General features: G+C 45.6%; 1 protein-coding gene across 1 annotated transcript in view; it reads right to left on the bottom strand.

Annotated features, from left to right (window-relative positions):
- map3k15 (mitogen-activated protein kinase kinase kinase 15) overlaps positions 1 to 26,470 on the bottom strand; it is a gene marked incomplete at both ends in the record, with an annotated part of 96,075 nt that overhangs the window by 25,598 nt on the left and 44,007 nt on the right. The window contains 4 exons of the mRNA XM_079530687.1: positions 2,974 to 3,131; positions 12,553 to 12,658; positions 21,234 to 21,364; positions 26,095 to 26,222. Of these exons, the coding sequence (XP_079386813.1) occupies positions 2,974 to 3,131; positions 12,553 to 12,658; positions 21,234 to 21,364; positions 26,095 to 26,222 (523 nt within the window). The remainder of the gene's footprint in view (positions 1 to 2,973; positions 3,132 to 12,552; positions 12,659 to 21,233; positions 21,365 to 26,094; positions 26,223 to 26,470) is intronic.

Here is a 26,470-nt window from a genome sequence, read left to right as displayed (position 1 = left end):
TAAACATGGCTGCCTCCTAGTGGAACTAACCTTAAACATGGCCGCCTCCTAGTGGAACTAACCTTAAACATGGCTGCCTCCACATGGAACTAACCTTAAACATGGCTGCCTCCACATGGAACTAACCTTAAACATGGCTGCCTCCTAGTGGAACTAACCTTAAACATGGCTGCCTCCACATGGAACTAACCTTAAACATGGCTGCCTCCTAGTGGAACTAACCTTAAACATGGCCGCCTCCTAGTGGAACTAACCTTAAACATGGCTGCCTCCTAGTGGAACTAACCTTAAACATGGCCGCCTCCTAGTGGAACTAACCTTAAACATGGCTGCCTCCTAGTGGAACTAACCTTAAACATGGCCGCCTCCTAGTGGAACTAACCTTAAACATGGCTGCCTCCTAGTGGAAATAACCTTAAACATGGCCGCCTCCACATGGAAATAATCTTAAACATGGCTGCCTCCTAGTGGAACTAACCTTAAACATGGCTGCCTCCTAGTGGAACTAACCTTAAACATGGCTGCCTCCTAGTGGAACTAACCTTAAACATGGCCGCCTCCTATTGGAACTAACCTTAAACATGGCTGCCTCCTCATGGAACTAACCTTAAACATGGCTGCCTCCACATGGAACTAACCTTAAACATGGCTGCCTCCACATGGAACTAACCTTAAACATGGCTGCCTCCTTGTGGAACTAACCTTAAACATGGCCGCCTCCTATTGGACTTAACCTTAAACATGGCCGCCTCCTAGTGGAACTAACCTTAAACATGGCTGCCTCCTAGTGGAACTAACCTTAAACATGGCCGCCTCCTAGAGGAACTAACCTTAAACATGGCCGCCTCCTAGTGGAACTAACCTTAAACATGGCTGCCTCCTTGTGGAACTAACCTTAAACATGGCCGCCTCCTAGTGGAACTAACCTTAAACATGGCTGCCTCCTAGTGGAACTAACCTTAAACATGGCTGCCTCCTAGTGGAACTAACCTTAAACATGGCCGCCTCCTAGTGGAACTAACCTTAAACATGGCTGCATCCTAGTGGAACTAACCTTAAACATGGCTGCCTCCTTGTGGAACTAACCTTAAACATGGCCGCCTCCTAGTGGAACTAACCTTAAACATGGCTGCCTCCTAGTGGAACTAACCTTAAACATGGCTGCCTCCTAGTGGAACTAACCTTAAACATGGCCGCCTCCTAGTGGAACTAACCTTAAACATGGCCGCCTCCTAGTGGAACTAACCATAAACATGGCTGCCTCCTAGTGGAACTAACCTTAAACATGGCTGCCTCCTAGTGGAACTAACCTTAAACATGGCTGCCTCCTAGTGGAACTAACCTTAAACATGGCTGCCTCCTAGTGGAACTAACCTTAAACATGGCTGCCTCCTAGTGGAACTAACCTTAAACATGGCTGCCTCCTAGTGGAACTAACCTTAAACATGGCTGCCTCCTAGTGGAACTAACCTTAAACATGGCTGTCTCCTTGTGGAACTAACCTTAAACATGGCTGCCTCCTAGTGGAACTAACCTTAAACATGGCTGCCTCCTAGTGGAACTAACCTTAAACATGGCTGCCTCCTAGTGGAACTAACCTTAAACATGGCTGCATCCTAGTGGAACTAACCTTAAACATGGCCGCCTCCTCATGGAACTAACCTTAAACATGGCCGCCTCCTAGTGGAACTAACCTTAAACATGGCTGCCTCCACATGGAACTAACCTTAAACATGGCTGCCTCCTTGTGGAACTAACCTTAAACATGGCTGCCTCCACATGGAACTAACCTTAAACATGGCTGCCTCCACATGGAACTAACCTTAAACATGGCTGCCTCCTTGTGGAACTAACCTTAAACATGGCCGCCTCCTATTGGACTTAACCTTAAACATGGCCGCCTCCTAGTGGAACTAACCTTAAACATGGCTGCCTCCTAGTGGAACTAACCTTAAACATGGCCGCCTCCTAGAGGAACTAACCTTAAACATGGCCGCCTCCTAGTGGAACTAACCTTAAACATGGCTGCCTCCTTGTGGAACTAACCTTAAACATGGCCGCCTCCTAGTGGAACTAACCTTAAACATGGCTGCCTCCTAGTGGAACTAACCTTAAACATGGCTGCCTCCTAGTGGAACTAACCTTAAACATGGCCGCCTCCTAGTGGAACTAACCTTAAACATGGCTGCATCCTAGTGGAACTAACCTTAAACATGGCCGCCTCCTAGTGGAACTAACCATAAACATGGCTGCCTCCTAGTGGAACTAACCTTAGACATGGCTGCCTCCTTATGGAACTAACCTTAAACATGGCTGCCTCCTCATGGAACTAACCTTAAACATGGCTGCCTCCTAGTGGAACTAACCTTAAACATGGCTGCCTCCTTATGGAACTAACCTTAAACATGGCTGCCTCCTCATGGAACTAACCTTAAACATGGCTGCCTCCTCATGGAACTAACCTTAAACATGGCTGCCTCCTTGTGGAATAACCTTAAACATGGCCGCCTCCTAGTGGAACTAACCTTAAACATGGCTGCCTCCTTATGGAACTAACCTTAAACATGGCTGCCTCCTAGTGGAACTAACCTTAAACATGGCTGCCTCCTAGTGGAACTAACCTTAAACATGGCTGCCTCCTTGTGGAACTAACCTTAAACATGGCTGCCTCCTAGTGGAACTAATCTTAAACATGGCTGCCTCCTAGTGGAACTAACCTTAAACATGGCCGCCTCCTAGTGGAACTAACCTTAAACATGGCTGCCTCCACATGGAACTAACCTTAAACATGGCCGCCTCCTAGTGGAACTAACCTTAAACATGGCTGCCTCCTAGTGAAACTAACCTTAAACATGGCCGCCTCCTAGTGGAACTAACCTTAAACATGGCTGCCTCCTAGTGGAACTAACCTTAAACATGGCTGCCTCCTAGTGGAACTAACCTTAAACATGGCCGCCTCCTAGTGGAACTAACCTTAAACATGGCCGCCTGGGGCTCCCCTAGCTCGTGGAAAGGGGGTTTCCCGGTAGCCATCTCTATGATGGTGCAGCCCAGCGACCAGATGTCTGCCGGGGCGCCGTAGCCCCGCGGGCCCTTGTCGATGATCTCTGGAGCCATGTACTGAAGAGTACCTGTAGATAGAACACAGAACACATTGAACATGTACTGTAGAGTACACAGAACACATTGAACATGTACTGTAGAGTACACAGAACACATTGAACATGTACTGTAGAGTACACAGAACATTGAACATGTACTGTAGAGTACACAGAACACATTGAACATGTACTGTAGAGTACACAGAACACATTGAACATGTACCGTAGAGCACACAGAACACATTGAACATGTACTGTAGAGTACACAGAACACATTGAACATGTACTGTAGAGTACACAGAACACATTGAACATGTACTGAAGAGTACACAGAACACATTGAACATGTACTGTAGAGTACACAGAACACATTGAACATGTACTGTAGAGTACACAGAACACATTGAACATGTACTGTAGAGTACACAGAACACATTGAACATGTACTGTAGAGTACACAGAACACTGAACATGTACTGTAGAGCACACAGAACACTGAACATGTACTGTAGAGTACACAGAACACATTGAACATGTACTGTAGAGTACACAGAACACTGAACATGTACTGTAGAGTACACAGAACACTGAACATGTACTGTAGAGTACACAGAACACATTGAACATGTACTGAAGAGTACACAGAACACATTGAACATGTACTGTAGAGTACACAGAACACATTGAACATGTACTGAAGAGTACACAGAACACATTGAACATGTACTGTAGAGTACACAGAACACATTGAACATGTACTGTAGAGTACACAGAACACATTGAACATGTACTGTAGAGTACACAGAACACATTGAACATGTACTGTAGAGTACACAGAACACTGAACATGTACTGTAGAGTACACAGAACACATTGAACATGTACTGTAGAGTACACAGAACACATTGAACATGTACTGTAGAGTACACAGAACACATTGAACATGTACTGTAGAGTACACAGAACACATTGAACATGTACTGTAGAGTACACAGAACACATTGAACATGTACTGTAGAGTACACAGAACACTGAACATGTACTGTAGAGTACACAGAACACTGAACATGTACTGTAGAGTACACAGAACACATTGAACATGTACTGTAGAGTACACAGAACACATTGAACATGTACTGTAGAGTACACAGAACACATTGAACATGTACTGTAGAGTACACAGAACACATTGAACATGTACTGTAGAGTACACAGAACACATTGAACATGTACTGTAGAGTACACAGAACACATTGAACATGTACTGAAGAGTACACAGAACACATTGAACATGTACTGAAGAGTACACAGAACACATTGAACATGTACTGTAGAGTACACAGAACACATTGAACATGTACTGTAGAGTACACAGAACACATTGAACATGTACTGAAGAGTACACAGAACACATTGAACATGTACTGTAGAGTACACAGAACACATTGAACATGTACTGTAGAGTACACAGAACACATTGAACATGTACTGTAGAGTACACAGAACACATTGAACATGTACTGTAGAGTACACAGAACACATTGAACATGTACTGTAGAGTACACAGAACACATTGAACATGTACTGTAGAGTACACAGAACACTGAACATGTACTGTAGAGTACACAGAACACAATGAACATGTACTGAAGAGTACACAGAACACATTGAACATGTACTGTAGAGTACACAGAACACATTGAACATGTACTGTAGAGTACACAGAACACATTGAACATGTACTGTAGAGTACACAGAACACATTGAACATGTACTGAAGAGTACACAGAACACATTGAACATGTACTGTAGAGTACACAGAACACATTGAACATGTACTGTAGAGTACACAGAACACATTGAACATGTACTGTAGAGTACACAGAACACATTGAACATGTACTGTAGAGTACACAGAACACATTGAACATGTACTGTAGAGTACACAGAACATTGAACATGTACTGTAGAGTACACAGAACACATTGAACATGTACTGTAGAGTACACAGAACATTGAACATGTACTGTAGAGTACACAGAACACATTGAACATGTACTGTAGAGTACACAGAACACTGAACATGTACTGTAGAGTACACAGAACACAATGAACATGTACTGTAGAGTACACAGAACACATTGAACATGTACTGTAGAGTACACAGAACACAATGAACATGTACTGTAGAGTACACAGAACACATTGAACATGTACTGTAGAGTACACAGAACACATTGAACATGTACTGTAGAGTACACAGAACACATTGAACATGTACTGAAGAGTACACAGAACACATTGAACATGTACTGTAGAGTACACAGAACACTGAACATGTACTGTAGAGTACACAGAACACATTGAACATGTACTGTAGAGTACACAGAACACTGAACATGTACTGTAGAGTACACAGAACACATTGAACATGTACTGTAGAGTACACAGAACACATTGAACATGTACTGTAGAGTACACAGAACACATTGAACATGTACTGAAGAGTACACAGAACACATTGAACATGTACTGTAGAGTACACAGAACACATTGAACATGTACTGAAGAGTACACAGAACACTGAACATGTACTGTAGAGTACACAGAACACATTGAACATGTACTGTAGAGCACACAGAACACTGAACATGTACTGTAGAGTACACAGAACATTGAACATGTACTGTAGAGTACACAGAACACATTGAACATGTACTGTAGAGTACACAGAACATTGAACATGTACTGTAGAGTACACAGAACATTGAACATGTACTGTAGAGTACACAGAACACATTGAACATGTACTGTAGAGTACACAGAACACATTGAACATGTACTGTAGAGTACACAGAACACATTGAACATGTACTGAAGAGTACACAGAACACATTGAACATGTACTGTAGAGTACACAGAACACATTGAACATGTACTGTAGAGTACACAGAACACATTGAACATGTACTGTAGAGTACACAGAACACATTGAACATGTACTGTAGAGTACACAGAACACTGAACATGTACTGTAGAGCACACAGAACACTGAACATGTACTGTAGAGTACACAGAACACATTGAACATGTACTGTAGAGTACACAGAACACTGAACATGTACTGTAGAGTACACAGAACACTGAACATGTACTGTAGAGTACACAGAACACATTGAACATGTACTGAAGAGTACACAGAACACATTGAACATGTACTGTAGAGTACACAGAACACATTGAACATGTACTGAAGAGTACACAGAACACATTGAACATGTACTGTAGAGTACACAGAACACATTGAACATGTACTGTAGAGTACACAGAACACATTGAACATGTACTGTAGAGTACACAGAACACATTGAACATGTACTGTAGAGTACACAGAACACATTGAACATGTACTGAAGAGTACACAGAACACTGAACATGTACTGTAGAGTACACAGAACACATTGAACATGTACTGTAGAGTACACAGAACACATTGAACATGTACTGTAGAGTACACAGAACACATTGAACATGTACTGTAGAGTACACAGAACACATTGAACATGTACTGTAGAGTACACAGAACACATTGAACATGTACTGTAGAGTACACAGAACACTGAACATGTACTGTAGAGTACACAGAACACTGAACATGTACTGTAGAGTACACAGAACACATTGAACATGTACTGTAGAGTACACAGAACACATTGAACATGTACTGTAGAGTACACAGAACACATTGAACATGTACTGTAGAGTACACAGAACACATTGAACATGTACTGTAGAGTACACAGAACACATTGAACATGTACTGTAGAGTACACAGAACACATTGAACATGTACTGAAGAGTACACAGAACACATTGAACATGTACTGAAGAGTACACAGAACACATTGAACATGTACTGTAGAGTACACAGAACACATTGAACATGTACTGTAGAGTACACAGAACACATTGAACATGTACTGAAGAGTACACAGAACACATTGAACATGTACTGTAGAGTACACAGAACACATTGAACATGTACTGTAGAGTACACAGAACACATTGAACATGTACTGTAGAGTACACAGAACACATTGAACATGTACTGTAGAGTAGACAGAACACATTGAACATGTACTGTAGAGTAGACAGAACACATTGAACATGTACTGTAGAGTACACAGAACACTGAACATGTACTGTAGAGTACACAGAACACAATGAACATGTACTGAAGAGTACACAGAACACATTGAACATGTACTGTAGAGTACACAGAACACATTGAACATGTACTGTAGAGTACACAGAACACATTGAACATGTACTGTAGAGTACACAGAACACATTGAACATGTACTGAAGAGTACACAGAACACATTGAACATGTACTGTAGAGTACACAGAACACATTGAACATGTACTGTAGAGTACACAGAACACATTGAACATGTACTGTAGAGTACACAGAACACATTGAACATGTACTGTAGAGTACACAGAACACATTGAACATGTACTGTAGAGTACACAGAACATTGAACATGTACTGTAGAGTACACAGAACACATTGAACATGTACTGTAGAGTACACAGAACATTGAACATGTACTGTAGAGTACACAGAACACATTGAACATGTACTGTAGAGTACACAGAACACTGAACATGTACTGTAGAGTACACAGAACACAATGAACATGTACTGTAGAGTACACAGAACACATTGAACATGTACTGTAGAGTACACAGAACACAATGAACATGTACTGTAGAGTACACAGAACACATTGAACATGTACTGTAGAGTACACAGAACACATTGAACATGTACTGTAGAGTACACAGAACACATTGAACATGTACTGAAGAGTACACAGAACACATTGAACATGTACTGTAGAGTACACAGAACACTGAACATGTACTGTAGAGTACACAGAACACATTGAACATGTACTGTAGAGTACACAGAACACTGAACATGTACTGTAGAGTACACAGAACACATTGAACATGTACTGTAGAGTACACAGAACACATTGAACATGTACTGTAGAGTACACAGAACACATTGAACATGTACTGAAGAGTACACAGAACACATTGAACATGTACTGTAGAGTACACAGAACACATTGAACATGTACTGAAGAGTACACAGAACACTGAACATGTACTGTAGAGTACACAGAACACATTGAACATGTACTGTAGAGCACACAGAACACTGAACATGTACTGTAGAGTACACAGAACATTGAACATGTACTGTAGAGTACACAGAACACATTGAACATGTACTGTAGAGTACACAGAACATTGAACATGTACTGTAGAGTACACAGAACATTGAACATGTACTGTAGAGTACACAGAACACATTGAACATGTACTGTAGAGTACACAGAACACATTGAACATGTACTGTAGAGTACACAGAACACATTGAACATGTACTGTAGAGTACACAGAACACATTTAACATGTACTGTAGAGTACACAGAACACATTTAACATGTACTGTAGAGTACACAGAACACATTGAACATGTACTGTAGAGTACACAGAACATTGAACATGTACTGTAGAGCACACAGAACACATTGAACATGTACTGTAGAGTACACAGAACACATTGAACATGTACTGTAGAGTACACAGAACACATTGAACATGTACTGTAGAGTACACAGAACACATTGAACATGTACTGTAGAGTACACAGAACACATTGAACATGTACTGTAGAGTACACAGAACACATTGAACATGTACTGTAGAGTACACAGAACACATTGAACATGTACTGTAGAGTACACAGAACACATTGAACATGTACTGTAGAGTACACAGAACACATTGAACATGTACTGTAGAGTACACAGAACACATTGAACATGTACTGTAGAGTACACAGAACACATTGAACATGTACTGTAGAGTACACAGAACACATTGAACATGTACTGTAGAGTACACAGAACACATTGAACATGTACTGAAGAGTACACAGAACACATTGAACATGTACTGTAGAGTACACAGAACACATTGAACATGTACTGTAGAGTACACAGAACACTGAACATGTACTGTAGAGTACACAGAACACATTGAACATGTACTGTAGAGTACACAGAACACATTGAACATGTACTGTAGAGTACACAGAACACATTGAACATGTACTGTAGAGTACACAGAACACATTGAACATGTACTGTAGAGTACACAGAACACATTGAACATGTACTGTAGAGTACACAGAACACATTGAACATGTACTGTAGAGTACACAGAACACATTGAACATGTACTGTAGAGTACACAGAACACATTGAACATGTACTGTAGAGTACACAGAACACTGAACATGTACTGTAGAGTACACAGAACATTGAACATGTACTGTAGAGTACACAGAACACATTGAACATGTACTGTAGAGTACACAGAACACATTGAACATGTACTGTAGAGTACACAGAACACATTGAACATGTACTGTAGAGTACACAGAACACTGAACATGTACTGTAGAGTACACAGAACACATTGAACATGTACTGTAGAGTACACAGAACACTGAACATGTACTGTAGAGTACACAGAACACATTGAACATGTACTGTAGAGTACACAGAACACATTGAACATGTACTGTAGAGTACACAGAACACATTGAACATGTACTGTAGAGTACACAGAACACATTGAACATGTACTGTAGAGTACACAGAACACATTGAACATGTACTGTAGAGTACACAGAACACTGAACATGTACTGTAGAGTACACAGAACACATTGAACATGTACTGTAGAGTACACAGAACACTGAACATGTACTGTAGAGTACACAGAACATTGAACATGTACTGTAGAGTACACAGAACACATTGAACATGTACTGTAGAGTACACAGAACACATTGAACATGTACTGTAGAGTACACAGAACACATTGAACATGTACTGTAGAGTACACAGAACACTGAACATGTACTGTAGAGTACACAGAACACATTGAACATGTACTGTAGAGTACACAGAACACTGAACATGTACTGTAGAGTACACAGAACACTGAACATGTACTGTAGAGTACACAGAACACTGAACATGTACTGTAGAGTACACAGAACACATTGAACATGTACTGTAGAGTACACAGAACACATTGAACATGTACTGTAGAGTACACAGAACACATTGAACATGTACTGTAGAGTACACAGAACACATTGAACATGTACTGTAGAGTACACAGAACACATTGAACATGTACTGTAGAGTACACAGAACACATTGAACATGTACTGTAGAGTACACAGAACACATTGAACATGTACTGTAGAGTACACAGAACACATTGAACATGTACTGTAGAGTACACAGAACACATTGAACATGTACTGTAGAGTACACAGAACACTGAACATGTACTGTAGAGTACACAGAACACATTGAACATGTACTGTAGAGTACACAGAACACATTGAACATGTACTGTAGAGTACACAGAACACATTGAACATGTACTGTAGAGTACACAGAACACATTGAACATGTACTGTAGAGTACACAGAACACATTGAACATGTACTGTAGAGTACACAGAACACATTGAACTTGTACTGTAGAGCACACAGAACACATTGAACATCGTACTCTAAAACAAACATCAAAAGTCCATAGACTTTGCTGCCACATGACATGACGTCACGCTCAGTGCTCTAAACACACCTTTAGCGATGTTTTCATCCGTGCTAAACCCCTTATCCCTAAACCCCTTATCCCTAAACCCCTTATCCCTAAACCCCTTATCCCTAAACCCCTTATCCCTAAACCCCTTATCCCTAAACCCCTTATCCCTAAACCCCTTATCCCTAAACCCCTTATCCCTAAACCCCTTATCCCTAAACCCCTTATCCCTAAACCCCTTATCCCTAAACTTCTTTGCCTTTTTTTTTTGAAAATCATTTTTGAATAGTTAAAACACATCGACACGCTGTGAGCTTGGAGATCGGCTACTTTTACTATTCACAATGTTTTTTTCGAAATAGTAAAAAAATTTAAATAAAAAAGGCAAAGTAGTGGTTTAGCACGGACGGAAATAGAGCCCTAAAACGCACGCACACACACACACACACACACACACACACACACACACACACACACACACACACACACACACACACACACACACACACACACACACACACACACACACACACACACACACACACACACACACACACACCGTATCCCTCCACTGTGGGTCTAATGTGACCCACCGTGAATGGGAGACAAAAGTTTCTAAATCTTATATTTAATAATAATATGTAGTCATTAAGTCGGTTAATGCTTAATTCTTTCAGCGCCATTGCCGTATAGATCTAGGTCAATTGAAGCCTATTTTTTGATACTAACGCTTACCGCCATTGATTAATGGCAATTGCGCTTTTATAGTGCATTCGATCGATCGAGCCATAATGCTACTTACGTTAGCCGGTTAGCTAGCTGTGTTGTTAGCACAGCACTGGATCGTCCTTCTTAGATCGTCGTCGCCATAATAATCCATTCTATCTGTTTCTTTCAATCGCCTGTATCTCCTATTCCTTGTCCCAGGTGGCATTTTTGGTCTTTCAATAAATGCTAGCGCTGTAAGTGTTAAGGTGTGATTACCTTTCACCGGATTTTGCTGTTAAATAAATAAATTAGAGCGTGACAGCGCACGTCTGTAGGAACCGATAGTTAGAAGCGAATTTGAATTATTGTAATGGGTACCACCCAGTACCCGAGTGGTACCCATGGGTACTACTCGGTACCCATGGGTACCGTACCCATGGGTACCACCCAGTACCCGAGTGGTACCCATGGGTACTACTCGGTACCCATGGGTACCACCCTGTACCCATGGGTACCACTCGGTACCCATTAGTACCACCCGGTACCCATGGGTACCACTCGGTACCCATGGGTACCGAGTAGTACCCATGGGTACCACTCGGTACCCATTAGTACCACCCTGTACCCATGGGTACCACTCGGTACCCATGGGTACCACTCGGTACCCATTAGTACCACCCGGTACCCATGGGTACCACTCGGTACTCATGGGTACCACTCGGTACCCATGGGTACCGGGTGGTACCCATTAGTACCACCCGGTACCCATGGGTACTACTCGGTACCCATTAGTACCACCCGGTACCCATGGGTACCACTCGGTACCCATTAGTACCACCCGGTACCCATGGGTACCGGGTGGTACCCATTAGTACCACCCGGTACCCATGGGTACCACTCGGTACCCATTAGTACCACCCGGTACCCATGGGTACTACTCGGTACCCATGGGTACCGGGTGGTACCCATGGGTACTACAGTCAGGGGTCATAAAGTCAGGGGTCATAAGGTCATGGGTCATAAGGTCAGGGTACCTGTGAAGGTCTCGGTACACGGGTTGACTCCGGCCAGACGTTTGGACGTCCCGAAGTCTGAGATCTTCAGCACCCCGCTGTAGGTGTTCACCAAGACGTTGTCCCCCTGAGAGAGAGACATAGAGACACAGAGAGAGAGACAGAGAGAGAGAGAGAGAGAGAGAGAGAGAGAGAGAGAGAGAGAGAGAGAGAGAGAGAGAGAGATTGAATACTATCAACCAGTAGGTTATTTATCCAGACTAATATAGTCGCACAACATAATCGGCGCTTTACATAGATTGTGCATTACATTCACCCATTCACACACACATTCACACACCGATGGCGGCGGAAGCCATGCAAGGTACCAACCAGCACATCATGAGCAATTTGGGGTTCAGTGTCTTGCTCAAGGACACTTCGACATGTAGACAGGAGGAGCCGGGATTCGAACCGCCGACCCATGGATCATTGGACGACCTGCTCTACCTCCTGCTCTACCTCCTGAGCCACAGCCGCCAGCCGACTAGTCGGACCTAACACATGCACCCTGGATAGACAACGGAACTCGGTAGAATCTGCACCTGGCTCGCTGATAACAAACTATCTTTACACCTGGGAAAAACTGAATCCATTCTCTTTGGATCTAATTGTAATCTCAGCAAGGCAAATGGCTTCTTGGTTAGAGTGGGTGACAATGTTATCACACGTAAAGATGAAATTACCTACCTAGGTTCCATCCTGGAGGCTAATCTTTCCGGTGATAAAATGGCCACCAACGTAATCAAAAAGGTCAACCATAGAACAAGATTCCTTTACAGGATCTCCTCACTGGTCGACAAAAACACCTTGAAGACCTTAACAGGAGCCCTTGTACAGGGTTTCTTTGACTATGCATGCACCTCCTGGTACCACAGCACCTCAAAGGCCCTTAAAACCAGGCTCCAGACTTCCCAAAACAAACTGGTCAGGCTCCTACTTGACCTCGCCCCCCGAACCCACCTCACCCCTGCCCACTTCGACAGGCTGGAATGGCTTAGGGTCGGCGACAGAGTACAGCATCTTGCAATAGGTCTGGTCCACAAGATTCGATACACCACCAAGATACCCATGTACCTGTCTAGATACTTCCTTAATGTTAACAAAGTCCACACCCACAACACCAGAGGGAGTGCAACGAACCATGTACAACCCAGATTCGGCACAAACAAGGGACTAAATTATTTTCGCTCCTATGCCACCAAAATGTGGAACGCCCTACCAACAGTCATTAATACATGCGAATCCCTTGACTCCTTCAAAACCGCTCTCAAAGGGCACCTACGGACGGCTGCAATTCGAAACTGGCCCCTGTAAAATCGGAATCCCTCAAACACGGACGCAGGACAACACAAGAGACGGTCGCGGCCACACAGCCAACTCAAGGTATGGCCACTGAGCCGACTTGGGGACCCAACTCAAGGACAACACAAGAGACGGTCACGGCCACACAGCCAACTCAAGGTACGGCCACGGAGCCGACTTGGGGACCCAACGCAGCTCCTCCAAGGAAAACAAACAAATGAACGGAGCTGAACGTGAATCCCCCCCACCGCCCACCCCTTTTTTTCCCTCACTCTATATGTTTCTTTTCCCTTTTTACCTCCTTTATGATGAATTCCTGTTCTGTCCTTTGTCTATATAGAAGTGTCTATTTGTACTGTCTCTAAATGTTTTTGATGAATTGAACATTGTGGACCCTATTGGAAACAAGTGTAATGCTTAATTGGGTCGTCCACTCACAGTTAACAGCCTTTGTATTGAGTTTGTGCTTGAAATGTACTGTAATAAACTGTTAATAAATCTTTCAATCAATCAATCAATCTATAAGTCCTAACACATGCACCCTGGATAGACAACGGGTGGAGCTATAAGTCCTAACACATGCACCCTGGATAGACAACGGGACCTCACACATGCACCCTGGATAGACAACGGGTCCTAACACATGCACCCTGGATAGACAACGGGACCTCACACATGCACCCTGGATAGACAACGGGTCCTAACACATGCACCCTGGATAGACAACGGGTCCTAACACATGCACCCTGGATAGACAACGGGTGGAGCTATAAGTCCTAACACATGCACCCTGGATAGACAACGGGTGGAGCTATAAGTCCTAACACATGCACCCTGGATAGACAACGGGACCTCACACATGCACCCTGGATAGACAACGGGTCCTAACACATGCACCCTGGATAGACAACGGGACCTCACACATGCACCCTGGATAGACAACGGGTCCTAACACATGCACCCTGGATAGACAACGACTCCTAACACATGCACCCTGGATAGACAACGGGACCTAACACATGCACCCTGGATAGACAACGGGACCTAACACATGCACCCTGGATAGACAACGGGACCTAACACATGCACCCTGGATAGACAACGGGACCTCACACATGCACCCTGGATAGACAACGGGACCTAACACATGCACCCTGGATAGACAACGGGACCTCACACATGCACCCTGGATAGACAACGGGACCTAACACATGCACCCTGGATAGACAACGGGTGGAGCTATAAGACCTAACACATGCACCCTGGATAGACAACGGGACCTAACACATGCACCCTGGATAGACAACGGGTGGAGCTATAAGACCTAACACATGCACCCTGGATAGACAACGGGACCTAACACATGCACCCTGGATAGACAACGGGACCTCACACATGCACCCTGGATAGACAACGGGACCTCACACATGCACCCTGGATAGACAACGGGACCTCACACATGCACCCTGGATAGACAACGGGTGGAGCTATAAGTCCTAACACATGCACCCTGGATAGACAACGACTCCTAACACATGCACCCTGGATAGACAACGGGACCTAACACATGCACCCTGGATAGACAACGGGACCTAACACATGCACCCTGGATAGACAACGGGACATAACACATGCACCCTGGATAGACAACGGGTCCTAACACATGCACCCTGGATAGACAACGGGACCTAACACATGCACCCTGGATAGACAACGGGACCTAACACATGCACCCTGGATAGACAACGGGTGGAGCTATAAGACCTAACACATGCACCCTGGATAGACAACGGGACCTAACACATGCACCCTGGATAGACAACGGGTCCTAACACATGCACCCTGGATAGACAACGGGTCCTAACACATGCACCCTGGATAGACAACGGGTCCTAACACATGCACCCTGGATAGACAACGGGACCTAACACATGCACCCTGGATAGACAACGGGACCTAACACATGCACCCTGGATAGACAACGGGTCCTAACACATGCACCCTGGATAGACAACGGGACCTAACACATGCACCCTGGATAGACAACGGGACCTCACACATGCACCCTGGATAGACAACGGGACCTAACACATGCACCCTGGATAGACAACGGGACCTCACACATGCACCCTGGATAGACAACGGGACCTAACACATGCACCCTGGATAGACAACGGGTCCTAACACATGCACCCTGGATAGACAACGGGTGGAGCTATAAGACCTAACACATGCACCCTGGATAGACAACGGGTGGAGCTATAAGACATACTTCTTTCCATGCTTTTTTAATTTTCTGTTGATATTTTGTTTATATTTGTTTAAAAAAAAATTGCTTAATTCAAAATAAACATTTCAATCAAATCAATCAATGCCCAAATTCTACATGTAATGTGTGTAACCAGTGTGTAACCAACATTTGAAGTGAACGGAGCTCCTGACCTCTGTCTAGTTGAGTAAGTAGCATTATTTTGTATTTTTGCAAGCTGCTAGTAGTGGTACTCTAAGTGCTTTTCTATTAGTATTATATTATTAGCTTGTGTGGTAGTCTGTAGTTTATAGTTGTATTGTTTGTGTTCAAGCAGTAGGCTAGTGGCACTTTGGAGTAGTGTAATTAGTTTCACCCTGTAATAGGCCACTTGATAAGTAGTATAGCCCACTTGATTGCCTTGTGAAGTGTGAAGTGGGTGGTTTAGCCAGCACTCCTGGCAGACGATTAGCAATCAGTTGAAGTGGCCTTATACCACCAGCTGAAAGCGTCAGCTTTTAAGCGGCGTCCAGCAAACGAAGGCCAGGCGAACAAAGGCGACAGGCGACTTTGGCCAGGCGAACAAAGGCGACAGGCGACTTTGGCCAGGCGAACAAAGGCGACAGGCGACTTTGGCCAGGCGAACAAAGGCGACAGGCGACTTTGGCCAGGCGAACAAAGGCGACAGGCGACTTTGGCCAGGCGAACAAAGGCGACAGGCGACTTTGGCCAGGCGAACAAAGGCGACAGGCGACTTTGGCCAGGCGAACAAAGGCGACAGGCGACTTTGTCAAAGTCCGACTTCGTCACTGAACGATAAGCTGTATCATTGATTAGTGACATATATAGTAGTGTGATAGATATAGTAGTGTATTGTAGTATATGTTTAGTGATCTACAATGTGTTTTCTTCCTATTCCTGTCCTCTCTTCTTCCTGGCGGTCGCACAAACACTGGGTTACACCCAGATGTCGCGACACAACTAATCTCATCTATCCTACTCTTTCAACTCACGTCGAGCAAGTGGTAACGGGAGGGCTTTGGAATTGCCACTCGGCTGTGGTGGAAGGCAAATCTGCTTTCATCTCAGCCTACGCATCCTTGCTCTCCCTTAACTTCCTTGCTCTGACTGAGACCTGGATCAGACCAGAAAACACTGCTACGCCCGCGTAGCAGTGTACTCTTTCTCTCACACTCCCAGAGCCGTGCGGACAGGTGGTGGGGCTGGTCTGCTAATTTCCAGCAAATGGAAATACTCTCCGGTTTCACTGTCACAATTCTCTCCTACCTCATTTGAATTTCATGTGGTCACTGTTTCTCATCCAGTCAGGCTCACCATTGCAGTTGTTTATCGCCCACCGGGCCCTGCTGGTGGCTTCCTGGAGGAGCTGGACCATCTAGTCTCCCACTTCCCTGTCGATGGCTCTGGATTCATCCTTCTGGGTGACTTCAACCTCCCGACTGAGAAGCAGCTAGACCCACTACTTTCGTTTCTCGCCGCCTTTGACCTAGTTATTTCCCCATCTCCTCCTACCCATGAGGCGGGCAACCAACTGGACCTGATCTTCACCAGAGGCTGCTCTATTGCTAACCTGTCTGTCACTCCTCTTTCCAGTGAAAAGGGTAAGAAACTCTCTGATCACTACTTCATGTCCTACTCTCTCTCTCTCTCCTCTCCCCCCTCACAGCCCCTCCCTACCCACATGATTTCCTCACGTCACAATCTTCGCTCACTTTCCTCCACTGATCTTTCCTCTTCTGTTCTCTCTGCTCTCCCTGCCCCTGAATCCTTTGCTCTTCTATCCCCTGATACCGCCACAGATCTTCTTTTCTCTACTCTATCCTCTTCTCTCGACCATCTCTGTCCCCTCACCACCAGGCCTGCACGCCAAACTCCACCTGCCCCCTGGTTGTCGGACTCAGTGCGGACTGAGAGACGGAGCCTGAGAGCGGCTGAGCGCAAATGGAGAAATGGCAACCTCCCGGAGGACCTTCTCACCTTCCAATCTCTCATTTCTACTTTTTCCTCCTCTCTATCAGCTGCTAAAGCTGCTTTTTTCTGCACTAAAATTCAGGCTTCTGCTTCCAACCCTAAAAAACTCTTTGAAACTTTCTCCTCTCTCCTACAACCACCACCCCCTCCTCCCTCCTCGTCCCTCCTCCCTGACGATTTCGCCAACTTCTTTGACAAGAAGGTGAACGATATCCGATCCTCCTTCCCTCCTTCCCCGGCTGGTGCCCTGCGCACTACCCACACCCGTCTGCCTGCCACCCCCCCCTCTCTACCTTCATCTACTCCTCTCCCCCCCCCATCCCCTCTCTATCCCACTTCTCTCCCCTCTCCCCTAACGAGGTCCTTCTCCTTGTTACCTCTAGTCGCCCCACCTCATGCTCTCTGGACCCGGTCCCATCCACTCTGTTGCAGTCTATTGCACCTGAACTTCTTCCCTTCTTAACCCACCTTATTAACACCTCTCTGACATCTGGCTACTTTCCCTCTACTTTCAAGACTGCCAGAGTCACCCCTCTCCTGAAGAAACCGACACTTGACCCCTCTGAGATCAAGAACTACAGACCGGTTTCCCTTCTATCCTTCCTATCTAAAACTCTCGAACGTGCTGTCTTTAAACAACTGTCCTCCTATCTCCACCAGAACAACCTCCTGGACTCCAACCAGTCTGGGTTCAAAGTGGGTCACTCGACAGAGACTGCCCTGCTGGCAGTGACGGAGTCGCTCCATGCCGCTAGAGCGAACTCTCTCTCCTCCGTCCTGATACTCCTGGACCTGTCTGCAGCGTTCGACACGGTGAACCATCAGATCCTCCTCTCCACCCTCGAGGGGATGGGTGTCTCAGGCTCTGCACTCTCCCTGTTTGCATCCTACCTGACGGGTCGCTCCTACCAGGTGATGCTGAGAGGGTCTGTGTCAGAACCACACAGGCTCACAACTGGGGTTCCCCAAGGCTCGGTTCTGGGTCCTCTTCTTTTCTCTCTCTACACTACATCTCTGGGTGCTGTCATCCACTCCCATGGCTTTTCCTACCACTGCTATGCCGATGACACCCAGCTGATCCTCTCATTCCCCCCCTCTGATACCCAAGTGGAGGCACGCATTGCTGCTTGTCTGGCTGACATCTCGGCGTGGATGTCGACAAACCACCTGAAGCTCAACCTGGACAAGACCGAGCTGATGTTCCTCCCGGGGAAGGGCTGTCCGCACCGAGACATGGCCATCACCATTGATAATGCTGTGGTGACCTCAACTCGGACTGTGAAAAATCTGGGTGTGACCATGGACGATCAACTGACGTTCTCGGCAAACATCGCATCAGTGACAAGGTCCTGCAGATTCCTCCTCTACAACATCAGGAGGATTCGCCCCTTCCTCACGGAGAAGGCAGCCCAGGTGCTCATCCAGGCTCTCGTCATCTCCCGCCTGGACTACTGCAACTCCCTCCTTGCTGGTGCTCCGGCATCTGCCATCAGACCTCTGGAGCTTGTTCAGAAAGCTGCGGCTCGTCTGGTGTTCAACCGCCCCAAGTTCTCCCACACAACCATCCTTCTCCGTTCTCTACACTGGCTCCCCGTAGCGGCTCGCATCCAGTTCAAAACCCTGGTGTTAGCCTATAGGGCAGTGAAAGGAACAGCTCCTTCCTACCTCCGGGCTATGGTCGATGCCTACACCCCTGCCCGACCACTTCGGTCTGCCACCTCGGGGCGACTGATTGCCTCGTCACTCAAGGGTCCTTCTGGCCGATCCACACGGTCACGACTCTTTTCTGTTCTGGCCCCACAGTGGTGGAATGAACTTCCCACTGATGTTAGGACAGCAGAGTCACTGCCCATATTTCGCCGCAGGTTGAAAACCCACCTCTTCAGGAAACACTACCCTTCCTCTCTGCCTGACCTACTTGTTGTTAACTAGTTGTACGAACGCTTGTTTTCTATTGTTGTATTGTTTATTGGATCTTGTTTAGTCGATACACTTAATTGTTTTAGCTCATGCTCATTTGATTTAGCTATTTTGTCTCATCTGTTTAAGGAAATAGGTAGCTGATATATTGCACTTTTACCTTAGCGCTAGGTATACTCTTGGTTGCTTGTTTTTGCAGAAAATGCACTAAAGACTTCTGGTGATTAGTAGTTTTTGTTCCCTACCTATGTTGAATACACTTATTGTAAGTCGCTTTGGATAAAAGCGTCTGCTAAATGACTGTAATGTAATGTAATGTAATGTAATGTAATGTAATGTAATGTAATGTAATGTGTACTCGTCTCATCCAGTTGTGAAAACAGACACTTAGTAAATAGTATGTGTATGTGTAACACTTTGACGGCGGCATATTGTTTTATCCAGCGCCCCCCCCCCCCCCCCCCCCCCTGCGCAAAAACGCTAAACCCGCTATTTGTTGAATGCGTTTAATTCGCCGTTTTAAAAATAATTAAAAAGAAACAGCGGATCAAGTCATCCTCTGGGCTGCTGCTAGGGCTTCTGGGAAATTGAGCCCAATGCAAGTGGACGGGCCGTTTGTTTGGACTACAACATACTGTGGTTTCGTTTCATCGTCATGGCCGCTGGTTCTTCTGATCAGAACAAACCATTTCGTGGTTGAAAGCTGCAAATACAGCGTTATGCTCTAAAGGTAATAAAACAATATCGGCAGCGTAGAATATTGGATTAAATAGAATATTGGATTAAATAGAATATTGGATTAAATAGAATATTGGATTAAATAGAATATTGGATTAAATAGAATATTGGATTAAATAGAATATTAGATTAAATAGAATATTGGATTAAATAGAATATTGGATTAAATAGAATATTAGATTAAATAGAATATTGGATTAAATAGCGGGGAACGCATTAACCCATTTTGGGCGGGAACCGCTTGTGGTGTTAGCATTATGTTATGCTTTAGCTATTGAAAAATAGCAGATCTACAAGCTCGTAGCGCGCCACAGGTCTGCTATTTTTGAAAAGTCGAAGAACGACTGACATAGAAACGTAGCTTTTTCAGAAAACGGTCAGGATGGAGAAGACATTTATAGAATCTGATCTCAGGTCAAAATGGGGTTAACAGGCTTTTTTTGGGGCTCGTTTCCGTTACCTTGATGTCTCGGTGGACGATCTGGTTCTCGTGCAGGTAGCGGAGGCCCTCCAGGATCTGCCGGGTGTAGAAGATGATGGTTGCCTCCTTCAGAGGACCCCACTTGGAGCGCAGCAGAGCAGACAGGCTCCCTGCAGCAGGAACATGAGTTAGACGTAGAGCAGACAGGCTCCCTGCAGCAGGAACATGAGTTAGACGTAGAGCAGACAGGCTGTCTGCAGCAGGAACATGAGTTAGACGTAGAGCAGACAGGCTGTCTGCAGCAGGAACATGAGTTAGACGTAGAGCAGACAGGCTGTCTGCAACGGGAACATGAGTTAGACGTAGAGCAGACAGGCTGTCTGCAGCAGGAACATGAGTTAGACGTAGAGCAGACAGGCTGTCTGCAACGGGAACATGAGTTAGACGTAGAGCAGACAGGCTGTCTGCAACGGGAACATGAGTTAGACGTAGAGCAGACAGGCTGTCTGCAACGGGAACATGAGTTAGACGTAGAGCAGACAGGCTGTCTGCAACGGGAACATGAGTTAGACGTAGAGCAGACAGGCTGTCTGCAACGGGAACATGAGTTAGACGTAGAGCAGACAGGCTGTCTGCAACGGGAACATGAGTTAGACGTAGAGCAGACAACCTGTCTGCAACGGGAACATGAGTTAGACGTAGAGCAGACAGGCTGTCTGCAACGGGAACATGAGTTAGACGTAGAGCAGACAGGCTGTCTGCAGCAGGAACATGAGTTAGACGTAGAGCAGACAGGCTGTCTGCAGCAGGAACATGAGTTAGACGTAGAGCAGACAGGCTGTCTGCAGCAGGAACATGAGTTAGACGTAGAGCAGACAGGCTGTCTGCAACGGGAACATGAGTTAGACGTAGAGCAGACAGGCTGTCTGCAACAGGAACATGAGTTAGACGTAGAGCAGACAGGCTGTCTGCAACGGGAACATGAGTTAGACGTAGAGCAGACAGGCTGTCTGCAACGGGAACATGAGTTAGACGTAGAGCAGACAGGCTGTCTGCAACAGGAACATGAGTTAGACGTAGAGCAGACAGGCTGTCTGCAACGGGAACATGAGTTAGACGTAGAGCAGACAGGCTGTCTGCAACGGGAACATGAGTTAGACGTAGAGCAGACAGGCTGTCTGCAGCAGGAACATGAGTTAGACGTAGAGCAGACAGGCTGTCTGCAACGGGAACATGAGTTAAAGCCTCAAGCGGAGCCTGCGGCACCACCAAGGGCAAGGTGGAGCCTGAGGAAACGTTGCGGCTCGAGAATCCACCATTCCTGAATAAAGTGCCTGGTGCTGGGAGTCTGGTGCAACGCACAGGGCCTGACCTGGTGAGAGCAGGAGTGGACCTGGTGAGACGTAGGAGGGGCCCGGACAGGAGTCAACCCACAGAGCCTAGTGCTTCCACGCGCCAGAATGGTACCTCCCAGTAGAGAGTAGTTCAGGAGGAACGGATTGTGTGGCCCTGGTTTTTCCCTAATGGGACTCATTGAGGGTAGCTACTGGGACGTAAGTCGGGACTTGATCACCCCGGCTGGGTCACCTGAGTGAGGGGTATGATGTTGGGAGACCCGAAACCCTGATGACCTTGGGATACATCACTGAGGATACGTCCCAGGTGCATCCATGTATGTATGTATTGTGTTCTATCTATCTATCTATCTATCTATCTATCTATCTATCTATCTATCTATAGGGAGGCTATGGCCTGGTCAGCCTGCAATGACATGCATAAGATCTGGTCATCCCAGCTTAGTAAGAGGTTCAAAGTAAAAAATATTTAGGACGACCGTTGAGCCGATTCTACTCTGGCTCAGAGACATGGACACTTTCAAAGAAACTAGAGAAACGGTTGGATGGCACTTACACCCGCCTTCTAATGAGAGCGCAAAATCTGTCTTGGAAGAGCCACCCATCGACTAATCTAATATACAGCAACATTCCATGTGTTTCTACACTAGTCCACCCATCGACTGATCTAATATACGGCAACCTTCCCTGTGTTTCTACACTAGTCCACCCATCGACTGATCTAATATGCGGCAACCTTCCCTGTGTTTCTACACTAGTCCACCCATCGACTAATCTAATATACGGCAACCTTCCCCGTGTTTCTACACTAGTCCACCCATCGACTAATCTAATATACGGCAATACGGCAACCTTCCCCGTGTTTCTACACTAGTCCACCCATCGACTAATCTAATATACGGCAACCTTCCCCGTGTTTCTACACTAGTCCACCCATCGACTAATCTAATATATGGCAACCTTCCCTGTGTTTCTACACTAGTCCACCCATCGACTAATCTAATATACGGCAACCTTCCCTGTGTTTCTACACTAGTCCACCCATCGACTGATCTAATATACGGCAACCTTCCCCGTGTTTCTACACTAGTCCACCCATCGACTGATCTAATATACGGCAACCTTCCCTGTGTTTCTACACTAGTCCACCCATCGACTAATCTAATATACGGCAACCTTCCCCGTGTTTCTTCACTAGTCCAATCCAGAAGAACACAGTTTTCCGGCCACTGGTATACATAGCTGATAATGAGGTTATATCTTCCCTTCTTCTCTGGATTCCTGCCTCAAAGCAGTTCCCTGATGTCATCGCTAGGGACACATGATGTCATCGCTAGGGACACATGATGTCATCGCTAGTAGGGACACATGATGTCATCGCTAGGGACACATGATGTCATCGCTAATAGGGACACATTATGTCATCGCTATAGGGACACATGATGTCATCGCTATAGGGACACATGATGTCATCGCTAATAGGGACACATGATGTCATCGCTAGTAGGGACACATGATGTCATCGCTAGGGACACATGATGTCATCGCTAGTAGGGACACATGATGTCATCGCTAGTAGGGACACATGATGTCATCGCTAGTAGGGACACATGATGTCATCGCTATAGGGACACATGATGTCATCGCTAGTAGGGACACATGATGTCATCGCTAGTAGGGACACATGATGTCATCGCTATAGGGACACATGATGTCATCGCTATAGGGACACATGATGTCATCGCTAGTAGGGACACATGATGTCATCGCTATAGGGACACATGATGTTATCGCTATAGGGACACATGATGTCATCGCTATAGGGACACATGATGTCATCGCTAGTAGGGACACATGATGTCATCGCTATAGGGACACATGATGTCATCGCTATAGGGACACATGATGTCATCGCTATAGGGACACATGATGTCATCGCTAGTAGGGACACATGATGTCATCGCTAGGGACACATGATGTCATCGCTAGGGACACATGATGTCATCGCTAGGGACACATGATGTCATCGCTATAGGGACACATGATGTCATCGCTATAGGGACACATGATGTCATCGCAAGGGACACATGATGTCATCGCTATAGGGACACATGATGTCATCGCTATAGGGACACATGATGTCATCGCTAGGGACACATGATGTCATCGCTATAGGGACACATGATGTCATCGCTATAGGGACACATGATGTCATCGCTAGTAGGGACACATGATGTCATCGCTAGTAGGGACACATGATGTCATCGCTATAGGGACACATGATGTCATCGCTAGTAGGGACACATGATGTCATCGCTATAGGGACACATGATGTCATCGCTATAGGGACACATGATGTCATCGCTAGTAGGGACACATGATGTCATCGCTAGTAGGGACACATGATGTCATCGCTATAGGGACACATGATGTCATCGCTAGTAGGGACACATGATGTCATCGCTATAGGGACACATGATGTCATCGCTATAGGGACACATGATGTCATCGCTAGTAGGGACACATGATGTCATCGCTATAGGGACACATGATGTTATCGCTATAGGGACACATGATGTCATCGCTATAGGGACACATGATGTCATCGCTAGTAGGGACACATGATGTCATCGCTATAGGGACACATGATGTCATCGCTATAGGGACACATGATGTCATCGCTATAGGGACACATGATGTCATCGCTAGTAGGGACACATGATGTCATCGCTATAGGGACACATGATGTCATCGCTAGTAGGGACACATGATGTCATCGCTATAGGGACACATGATGTCATCGCTAGTAGGGACACATGATGTCATCGCTATAGGGACACATGATGTCATCGCTATAGGGACACATGATGTCATCGCTAGGGACACATTATGTCATCGCTAATAGGGACACATGATGTCATCGCTAGTAGGGACACATGATGTCATCGCTATAGGGACACATGATGTCATCGCTAGTAGGGACACATGATGTCATCGCTATAGGGACACATGATGTCATCGCTAGTAGGGACACATGATGTCATCGCTATAGGGACACATGATGTCATCGCTAGTAGGGACACATGATGTCATCGCTATAGGGACACATGATGTCATCGCTATAGGGACACATGATGTCATCGCTAGGGACACATGATGTCATCGCTAATAGGGACACATGATGTCATCGCTAATAGGGACACATGATGTCATCGCTAGTAGGGACACATGATGTCATCGCTATAGGGACACATGATGTCATCGCTAGTAGGGACACATGATGTCATCGCTATAGGGACACATGATGTCATCGCTAGTAGGGACACATGATGTCATCGCTATAGGGACACATGATGTCATCGCTATAGGGACACATGATGTCATCGCTAGGGACACATGATGTCATCGCTAATAGGGACACATGATGTCATCGCTAATAGGGACACATGATGTCATCGCTAGTAGGGACACATGATGTCATCGCTATAGGGACACATGATGTCATCGCTAGTAGGGACACATGAGTCAGTAAGCAGCACACACACCTCCGGGCACCTGCTCCATGAAGATCTTGATGTATCCGTTCTCGGACACGGAGCCTAAATACTGGACGATGTTCCTGTGCTTCAGATACTTATGGAGGGCGATCTCCTCATGGAGCGGCTGGGAGTACCTGACACACACACACACACACGCACGCACGCACGCACGCACGCACGCACGCACGCACGCACGCACGCACGCACGCGCGCGCGCACGCACGCACGCACGCACACACATTATTTACTTTTGGGAAATAACATCGAATAAACTTTTAACTTTTAACACTTAGGCCGCTATCATTTATTGAAAAATTAGGATCTAATTCACGCCAGCATTTTTTTAAATTTGAGCTCTTATTTTGAAAAGCCGCCATTTCCG

Source organism: Electrona antarctica (genome assembly GCF_951216825.1).
Source record: "Electrona antarctica genome assembly, contig: scaffold_55, whole genome shotgun sequence".
In the NCBI taxonomy this organism is placed as follows: domain Eukaryota; kingdom Metazoa; phylum Chordata; class Actinopteri; order Myctophiformes; family Myctophidae; genus Electrona; species Electrona antarctica.
Note: the sequence above shows the minus strand (reverse complement) of the source record. Positions and strands in the feature narration are given on the sequence as shown.